Source organism: Apium graveolens, chromosome 6 (genome assembly GCF_009905375.1).
Source record: "Apium graveolens cultivar Ventura chromosome 6, ASM990537v1, whole genome shotgun sequence".
In the NCBI taxonomy this organism is placed as follows: Eukaryota; Viridiplantae; Streptophyta; class Magnoliopsida; order Apiales; family Apiaceae; genus Apium; species Apium graveolens.
Genome location: NC_133652.1, coordinates 4,124,794 through 4,135,333, shown reverse-complemented (window position 1 = coordinate 4,135,333; position 10,540 = coordinate 4,124,794). Strand labels below are relative to the sequence as shown.

The window sequence follows — 10,540 nt, the reverse complement described above, 5'->3', positions numbered from 1 at the left end:
ATTACTTTATTATGTTTCTTATCCTCCGTGTTCAAATCATTTATATACAAATGGCGGGAACTGAGGGTACAAAAGTTTTACCGGCTTATTTTTGCCACATGCTCGTATCAATTTTCTTCTTCTCCTATTGCAAGTATTAGGAATGGTCGATTTTTCGATTTTATTTTTTGAAATACCCGCTAAAATGACACACCAAATGAAAAAGGATTTCTTTTTGAAAAAACAATTTTTTGAAAGAATATTTAAAATTACGGTACAATTTCATATGCAATAATTATGACTCATATGCAACTTTCGTACAACATTCATGGCAACTTTATGCAACTTTTATTCTTTTTGGAAATAAGTTTAAAAATATTACTCCCTTCGTCCTTTTGATTTGTTATCAAAATGATTGAGTACGGAGATTAAAAAATTTGTATAAATTAGTGAAAAAAAGAAAGAAAAGTGGGTAAAGTGATGAGATCCATTGATTTTTAATGTATAAAAGTGAGATAGTGGAGGTAAAATTAGTGTGAAAATGGAGGAAAGTGGGAAAATGGAGAGACCCATTGATTATTTTTGGTAAATTTTGAAATGTAAAGAAATAGATGAGACATCAAAAAATAAAGGGTAAAGAAATGAAAAAGACAGAGTGAGAACTATTTTTAATCGGGTTTTCTTATATGTGCCCAAGGATACACAATAAGCTCTGACTCTCGTGAATTTGATGCATTTTGATTGGTCCGACTCAAACTCTAGGCGAAGGTTCATGAGGAACTGAATAATTATTTACAACAACTCCCCCAATAAAAATATACGAAACTCATGGGAATTAGTGTTTAGTGTGTACCATTGAACACACATTAGAAAGACTGATTTTTAATAAATTCCAACAAATAATTGCGAATTGTAAAGTTTATCGAAAAATTAAACATAAACAAAGTGACGTAATCCCTATAATGAAGTCATTTTCTCAACATTGAACTTGATGCGAAAATAATTCTCCTAAAGACATTTATAATCATCAATAATCAAACATGAGATTAGATTACATTTTAAAATTTTAGAAAAATAATGCATTCACTGAATTTTTTCCTCAAAAATTTTCCGCCACATCTAGTCACGTCATTTTGTAAAACTTTGTGATTTTTTTTTTGGAAAACAAACTACTTCCTTAGTCCCTTATAATTGTTTACATTTCTGAATAAGTGTGTGACACGCATTTTAAGGTGCATAAAAAGTATAGTTATGTAACTTATTTTTATAATTTTCTTTTTTTAAATAAAAGTTGAATATTTTAATTTTTATTCAGAAAAAAAATTTATAAAAAAAATAATAGAACTATACTTTATATGTACCTTAAAATACGTGTCAGACACTATCTGAAAAATGTAATAAATCGGACACTATCTGAAAAATGTAATAAATTTAAAGGGACGGGGGAGTACTATTCTTATTTCTCTACCGTACTCGAGTAATGTAAAACAGCTTAATTACCAAAAACTTTCCACATCCGTTACATCATTACCATAACACAACCTTAATTACTCTCCTTAAATCTTCCAAACTCAAAACCCACCTTCACAATTCCCAATACACTTCAACAAACCATAGTTAAATCACCCATAACCCCTCAGTTAAATCTCATCATCCTCCATTATTACAACACACATTTTACATACAATCTCTCTCAATCTCCCCAATGTCTCTCTCAACTCTCATCTCTCTCCTCTCTCTCATCTCTCTCCTCAATCTCTCTACATCCACCAACATCACCCAAGTCCTCTCTACGCACCCTGAATACTCCCAATTCAACGCGTATCTCTCCCAAACCAAACTCGCTGACGAAATCAACACGCGCCAAACCATCACCGTACTCGCAGTCACCAACGGCGCGTTAGCTCCACTCGCCGGGAAACCACTCTCCGTCATTAAAAACGTCCTCAGCCTCCACGTGTTACTAGACTATTTCGACGCTAAAAAGCTCCACGACATCCCCGATGGGTCCACTCTTTCGACAACTCTATATCAAACCACCGGAAATGCACAAAATAAAATAGGGTTTGTAAATATAACTGACCTAAAAGGCGGAAAAGTCGGGTTCGGGTCGGGTATACCCGGATCTAAACTAGATTCATCCTACTCTAAAGAAATCAAACAAGTTCCCTACAACTTCTCCGTAGTTGAAATCTCTACACCCATTATCGTTCCTGAAATTTTGGATGCCCCGTCACCAACATCGGATCTTAACATCACAGGATTGCTCGAGAAAGCGGGGTGCAAGACATTTGCGAGCTTGTTACTCAACACAGGAGTGTTAAAAGTGTATCAATCAAGCATTACTAAAGGATTAACCGTGTTCGCCCCGAACGACGAGGCGTTTAAGAAAAAAGGAGTGCCTGATTTGTCGAAACTGACTAATGCGGAGTTAGTGACATTGTTACAGTACCATGCATTGCCTAGCTATAGCCCAATTGGATCGTTGAAGAGCTCGAAAGATCCGATTAGCACAATTGCGACAAATGGAGCGGGCAAATTTGATTTGTCGGTTGGGGTGGCTGGAGATTCTGTTAGTTTGAAGACTGGATTAGGCGATTCGAGGATCGCTTCAACTGTTATCGATTCGACACCGTTTGTGGTGTTTACGGTAGACAATGTGCTTGTTCCGAAAGGATTAACCGGAGATTCACCTTTTCCGGCGCCGACTCCGGGTCCGGCGGAAGCTCCGGCGCCGGCGGATGATAGTCCAAGTCCGGCTCCATCGGCGAAAGCTCCGTCGCCGGTTTTGTCGCCGCCGGCGCCGCCGAGTGAGAGTCCGAATGAAGGACCGGCGGATGCGCCGGGGAGTGAATCGTCGGAGGATAGTAAAGCGGATAAGGCGGCGGCCGGAGAGATTGCGCCGGGGAAAATTGTTGTGTTTGTTACAGTGTCAGTTGGTGTAATTGTGGCTGCTTTGGTGTCCTAGATGGTCATTTTACTTTAATGTTTATTTTTATGTTTTATTCTGTTTTAGTGCTTTATTTTAGTTTGTTTATTTTTATTTATTTTTGAGATGGTTGAGCTGCTTATTGTAGTAGCAGGTGTGTGAGTGCTGAGTTGTGTTGATACTCTCTCTAGTTGGTAAGATATTTATTTTAGTAATTTTAATTTTCCGTTATTCTTGGTGATGTTTGAATCAATTTTAAATGTGTGCAAAATTGAAAAATAATAACTTGTTTAACAAGTTTATACAAGTGTTGGTATGACGGGATAGCTGGTTGAATCAATTATATGAATTTTTTGAATGTGAATTTATCGATCGGCAAAAATGTTCTAAAAATTCTCGATTCAACCGATTAATTCATGATTAATCCTATGTAAAGCTCCAAAGTCAAATTGATTTGATTTTTGAAATTCGTTTAATCCTTACAGATTTTTCTTTATAAGAGTATGTATAATGTATAATTTTTTATTAAAATTAAATACCATGTTAATTTAAATATGAATAATTATAGAAATTATGATATAATAAATATACATTTGTTAATAATATATTAAATATAATTTAATATTATAATATTTTTGATTTTTATTTCGGTTAATCTTTTTGATTGATCTTCAATTTTTAATTAATTCCAAATCGGTAGATCGACCGATTTTCCTTAATTCCCGATTTTTATAACACTATTTGACAATATTAAGGATCATTGAATTAAATTTCAAAATTATAATTTCGAAATGTTAAGTATCATTATTTAATTGGAAGGTAGGAATGCATATTACATTTACATAGGATCCGTTTCTTTTATTTGTATTTCGTACAAATTTGTGAGTAAAAAATTTAAATTTAATTTGAGGATTGATGAAGATGTCACGTGGGTTTAAGAAAAGATGCACGTGACATGCATCTGGGAGGGTCTAGAGACTAGTGTCCGTTTCTAGGAGCATTGTTTGTTGTGTAGTGGAAACGTTGTTGGTGACAGCTTAATGTGGTGTCTTAATTAAGGTTAACGTGAGTGATTATACTTGAAACCGGGTTAGCGAAAGTGACGTTTGATTATGATTAATTAAAAGCGTTGTTAAATTAATGGTGATAGACGTTTAAGGTCATTTTCAACGCTTGTGTTTCATGCAAGTGTAATTTCCTCTTTTTGCTAACAAAAAGAACGAGAACAAGTTGAAACAAATTGTAACAACGATGTGACTAATCCAGCCTCTATGTAACCTCAATCTTTCTATCTTGCATGTTGTCCAATTTTAATTGTTACTAGCTTTACAACCCGTTAATTATATTTTTATATTATTTAAATTTATAATAAATTTCTTTTATATTTATAATAAATTTCTTTTTAAATCATTATGTTACGAGGATATTTATAAATAATAGTATGAATGTTTATTGTTGGCAGGATTCAAACCTGAATCTTGGATAGTATATAATAATAATATAAATATTTGATGTTGGTGAGGTTCGAACCTGAGAATTTTAGTAATGTATAAATAATAATATAAATATTTATTGTTGGTGGGGTTCGAACCTGAGAGGTTGAGTAGTGTATACTCTTTTAATATTTGAATTTTACGGTCCTGATTACTTAATATAAAAGATCTGACGGTCATAAATGAGGATAACCAAACTAACCAAAAAAATGCATACCAACCAAAAAAAAGACATATCAAATTATATCTCATTCCGATTATTATAATATAGTATAGATTACTCCCTCCATCCAGTTCGTTTCTATACATCTACTATTTGCACGTATTTCGAGACTTTTGTAAAGTATAGTTTGATAATATTTGTTTCATTTTTTTTAATAAAATTTAAATATGAAACTTTTATTCAGAAAAAAAATTAAAAAAAAATATTGTGGAGTTACGTTTTAAATGAGCATTAAAAAACATGTCGAAAAGTAACGTATAGAATTTAATGGGACAGAGGGAGTATATATATATATATATATAGTGGGCTATTCCACTAGAAACCATTTTAAAATAAAAATTAGAAACTATCGGCACAAACCACTGTTTTAAAATTATTGGGCCCAATATATGCACAATTACACGTACATGTCAATATCTCCTCCTTTTCAGCTTTTTCAAATCTACGACCAACAACTGTTGACCTCAGTTACTCAGACGAAACCTTCACTGTAAACTATTTCTTCTTTACGTCGATCATTATCTACATCATCTCCGATTATAACAACCACTTCTTGTCTAATTTTGATGAGTGATGACCACCAAACTATCAAACTTTACTTCATGAATTGAAACCTCCTCCGATTATTATCAACAACTTATTAGCAAACTACGATCTTACTCATCACCAATAATTGGAACCACTTCCGATATGAATCAACATATTTTATACCATAAAATCACTAATTCATACTACATAAATCACCAATATTTAGAAAAAAACACTAATTTCGCTGATTTACTAATTCAAAATCACAATTTTATACAGTGACAATCACTAATATACACAGTTAAAAATCATTTATTTTTCCTATTCAGTAGCAGTTTCAATCATTACATTATAATTTACAAAGACAAATTTATCAAAAGCTACTGAGATTTAAAGCATAACTATCAATCACCAACCACCATAATTTTGGAATACAAAATACCCCGGCCACCACGAACTTTACACACATATATACATACAACACATAAATACAAATCATAACGAACAAAATCACATACACTTTCAAATTATATTTCGATTATTTTATATTTAAACAGATCTTGGTGAAGAAGATAATCTGATCTTGGTGGAGAAGCTAGTGATGATTTACTGCAAATAGGGGTTCAATTTATTAAGTATTAGGAGTGGCGGAGAAGGTAAAAGAAATCGCCGGAAAAAAATGATAGGAATGAGGTGTTTAGGTGTATGGATTTGATAAGGAATAAAGGTAGGCAGGGAGAACACGTGGACACTGGGTGGTGTAAAATAAGAGTTAAAAGTACGACTTATGAATGATTTTTAGTTTTTATTTTAAGAGTGGTTTATATTTGATCATTTGACTATATATATAATTAAATATTTTTTTTAATTTAAATTTAATCATAATTAATTTTTTTTAAAAAATAGTAGAGATATTAAATTGGTTCTCAATAAAAGTTATAATATATCAAATGTCAAATTTTTATACGCTAAATGAAAATGGACCCTCTTACGTTTATATCAAAATTATCAATTAAACATTTCAAACTGTCACTCATTATTTTATAATAATCTTTTATACGATATTTTGTGTCTTTAGTATTACTCTAATTTTAATGCACTCCAATTTTAAAATAACATTTTGTCCCTAACCTTCATAACCTTTATAATTATTTTTCTTTCATACCATTGTAGCGTGATGATTTTATAGCTTTCAAATTTCTATTTTCAACCTTAATAGTTACTTAACGGATACAAATTATTTATTAGCTCAAAATATCTCAATGTGATCACAGTTTAAAATGAAACTCTTTGGAAGTTTATATTTGCCGGATTTAACTTGACTTACTATTCTTAGTCCGGTGATAAAGTATTTGGGATGTTTTTTTTTCTTTTTTTTTTTATCTTTTTAGGGTTTGAGATATATAATCGTTCTTGGCGTATTTTTTCAAGTCTGTTCAGGTGTCGTGAAATCCTATATGCACATATAATAACCTGAGATGTCAAAATCAAATACAGTTAAACCTCGATGAAGTAATAATCGATAAAGTAATAACCATGCTAAAATAATATTTTTCACCGGTCCCAACATAATGGACATAGTGTATTTTTACTCCCGGTTAAGTAATAAACTCGCTAAAGTAATATTTTTTTTTGGTCCCGACCCTATTACTTTAAAGAGGTTTAAGTGTAGGTTACATGTTCTATAAAAAAAACTCCTAGTCTTTTACTGTAACGCTGGACATATAAATTTCAGAATGTAAGTATTTTTAACCTTTTTGTTATTTGATAAAAAAAATTATATTACAATCTAAAATTTATGTGTGATGGGCATTTTAGTAATAATTAATTGACAACTATTATTGTTATAACTTAAATGTATAAATATTATGACCATACATGAGTTAAAACTTAATTATAGAATATTTTAATATTTTTTTTTAAAAAAAATTAATATTTTTTTAAAGTGATTTATTTTTAAAGTGATTTATTAATTTGGGATATATTGCACAATTTTTTTAATATTTTTAAATCGACGTGGGGTTCTAAACTCGATTGATTTAGGGTGTGTTTGGTATTGTTGTTGCAAACACCAACAACACATTTTCGCTGAAAAACAGTTAAAAACTGTTTGGTAAAATTTAAAAACTGATTTTCGGAAAAGTATTTTTGGCCTAAAAACTCCTGTTAGAAAAAATAAGTCCCCATATTTTTAGAAAAAGTTATTTTTCAACTGTTACGGGAAGCTAGTGTTGATTTCACCATCAAATTTTATCAAAAACATCATTATTTTTTATTTTTTGCATCAAAATATATATGTATCAAAAAATTACCAAACAGTCATCTGATTTTTACGACAACACTTTTTGCAGTCTTAAACGAGGACTTGGGTGATTGTTTACACGAAAATCAACTATTTAAACGACTAGTATTTAAAACATTGATTGACTACTTCACATTTTAAAAATGCAACTGAATGGAATCAATATGCGAGCTTTAAATATTTTTATTTTTCTAAGTAAGTTATTAAATATTAAATATCCATCACTTAGCATTTAAGATGAATATAACTAGTAAATTAGAATTGATAAGAAAATTTTAAAAAAAGATATTGTATTTCGATTTTCCATCTATTAAGATGAAAAGAACCTGTATGATTTCATGGTCCCCTAGTGGCCATTATATATATCCTGACTTTATGTTATCACAATTATACACGCCATAACAAAATTGAGAAACAATTTTTAACTAGTGCCCAATCCATTAGCCCCATTACAGTATAAGCAGTGGGCCAAGTGGTTAAGTGGGCCAAGAGTGGGCCCAGTTGTTAGGTGGCCCAAGAGGAGAAGTTGAGAAACTATTCGAGTACAAACAACACAGCATAATCAACAGGTGACAGCCAACCAACCTTCATTTTCTCAATCATTTTGAAGATGTCAAATTGCGGATTTGAGCATCGAACCTAACTCACCCCGAGAAACCTGAGACGAAGCGAAGTACTATATATTTTAAATCTTTTGTGTAACGTCATTTGAGATAAATTTGGAGAATTTTTTTGGATACCTGACAGACAGGACGTGTAGGCTCCCATATGAAATCGTTTTATGTTTTGCACCATGCTTGAGGATGCAATTTTAGACGTACTATTGTAACAAATCTAGGATTATTAATAGAATTAGATTTGTATAGGATGAATTTCTTAGATCAAATCTCCAGTTATAGTCAAGTTCAGATGCCTTGACTTGCTCTAGTGTTGAACTTACTTTTCTTTGAAGCAGAAATCAAATCTAGGATTATTAATAGCTCAAGAAGAATCTGGGGCTAAAGTTAAAGTATTTGCGCTTGAAAATTATTTGATTTCTCCAATGCTGGAAACTAATTTAAGAGACAAACAGAAATGCTTCCTGTCAAGAAACCAGTTACTCTAAAACCTCGATGTGTTAGAGAATGACCCATTCCTTGAAAAGAAGCATGGATTGTTTATATTCAGCTTGCATTTGCATCACATTTTCTGTTTAACTCAAGCCTTTGCTGGCAGTATTGGTCCAGACTCCAGCCTTATGTGTCTCTGATATCAGTATGACATTGTCGCTTCCAACGTGTAAAGGGATTGTTGAAGGCCTGTTTTAGATTGTTACTGGAGTGCAGAGTGCAGATACAACAGATTTCTTACCAGAAAGCAAGTTAAGTGCTTTCTTATCTCCTCGCGTAGTTACCTGATGATGTCGTCTGGCATTGCTGATGAAATTCTACGCTTATTAGCTTGACGTGATATTCATTGGTGCTTGTGTTTGTGTTTGCATTCATCCATGTCTGTTTTCTTGAATGCCTTACTGTAACATTCAGACAGAAAATAATCACAAACATTAGTCATTGATACAAATAAAATATCGTTTTCTTCTAATTATCCTGTTTACAACTCAAAAACACAGTACATTAATCCTGAAGATTGTAATTGTCGCTCCTGATCTGAAGTAGCAGTTCCTTAAAGAAGCTGATGATGCCTTCTAACTAGATTGACTGTCTTTCGTGACTGTTAAGTAATCAGTCCGTCTAAAACCTCACCTTAATGTTTTCGTGTGACTGATTACTTAACAGGGACAAGCTCATATATTTTCAGTTTGTTAAAGCTGCGGATAAGAAGATTGTTAGCATTTTTTCACATTTAAAGACTGATGTGGCCTCTAGTCACACTAAAATCTCCCTTCAATTGTACCATACTTTTCACTACGATTGACAATAACAAATATAAACAAATGGGGTGGGAGGACTCGAAACCGAGCTCTGATACCATGTTAAGTAACCAGTCACACTAAAACCTTAAGGTTGTAGAGGAAGGACCGAACATGATCCTATACCATTTAATAGTTCTCATAAGCACCAGTCAGGGAGAGTGTACCAGTTACTACTACAAATATTTAAAACCTCTAAAAATTTGACTCATTTAGCTTGCCTGCAAGCCAATCTTAAAATCAATTGAGGTTCCTAGTTTGATCTGACGACTTTAGTTGTTAATGTCATATATGACTGCTGCGAGTTGAGCTAACAAATTGATGCGATGAGCCCAAAAAAAGGCGACTCGCGCAGACAGCTGACTTTTTTAATAAATACAAAAAAATTCAAACTGCAAGTGGTATTGCTGTTTTATAAACCAATTAGCCAAGGTGAACTTGTAGTTATGTCATCAGCTAATCTGCTGAAAGGCCGTAGCAATTTATAACAGCAATCCGAACAATTCATTACGTTATCTTAAGTGATTGAACTAGAACCACACTAAGCTCTGTACAACTTATTCAACCAAAGCTAGCAAGGGACCATGTGAAACCAAGGTCACAAGAGATGAAGGTGCAGCTGGAAACTCCACCGTCCTCATCAACTTCATCATTACAGCATTTGTAAGACAAGAAAAAAGAGATGTATAAAGATGCAGATGAAAATAAGGACAAATTTTGGGTGGGGTTTCATTTTCAAAATTAAATGAGTACACTGTACAAGTAATGGAGAGTACTCAATTACAATTTGGATATGAAAAAAGATACCTAACCACATTGACTCTCATACACCCTACAATCCTTGATTTTTTTTCGAAACTAATACTTTTTTCGATATTTTTCTTGGATTTTTTTATCAATAATAACAAATGCGAAGTGTAGTGTCTAAACTGTCTGAATAATCCGTGGAAGGGACTTATACGAGAATATGAGAATACCACGAGAATATGAGAATATTCTCGTAGTAAAAAGACGGATAATAAATATTGTAATCTATAAAGGGATGAAACTAGAACTTTAATCATCTTTTGGAACGATGACTAGTTTGTATTTTGGGTAGAGTGTTGGGACAGACCATAATGATACCTAGAGCTCCATGATGACAATAAGAAGTGGATGGTCAAGAGAAGAACAAAAA

At 32.4% G+C, this 10,540-nt stretch overlaps 1 protein-coding gene across 1 annotated transcript; it reads left to right on the top strand.

Moving 5' to 3' along the window:
* The first annotated feature begins 1,574 nt into the window (after window positions 1–1,574).
* LOC141666657 (fasciclin-like arabinogalactan protein 8) lies at window positions 1,575–3,139 on the top strand. The gene has a single exon (XM_074472778.1). It carries the CDS (start codon window positions 1,685–1,687, stop codon window positions 2,945–2,947), a length of 1,263 nt encoding a protein of 420 aa, XP_074328879.1. The 5' UTR covers window positions 1,575–1,684; the 3' UTR covers window positions 2,948–3,139.
* Window positions 3,140–10,540: the final 7,401 nt, after the last annotated feature.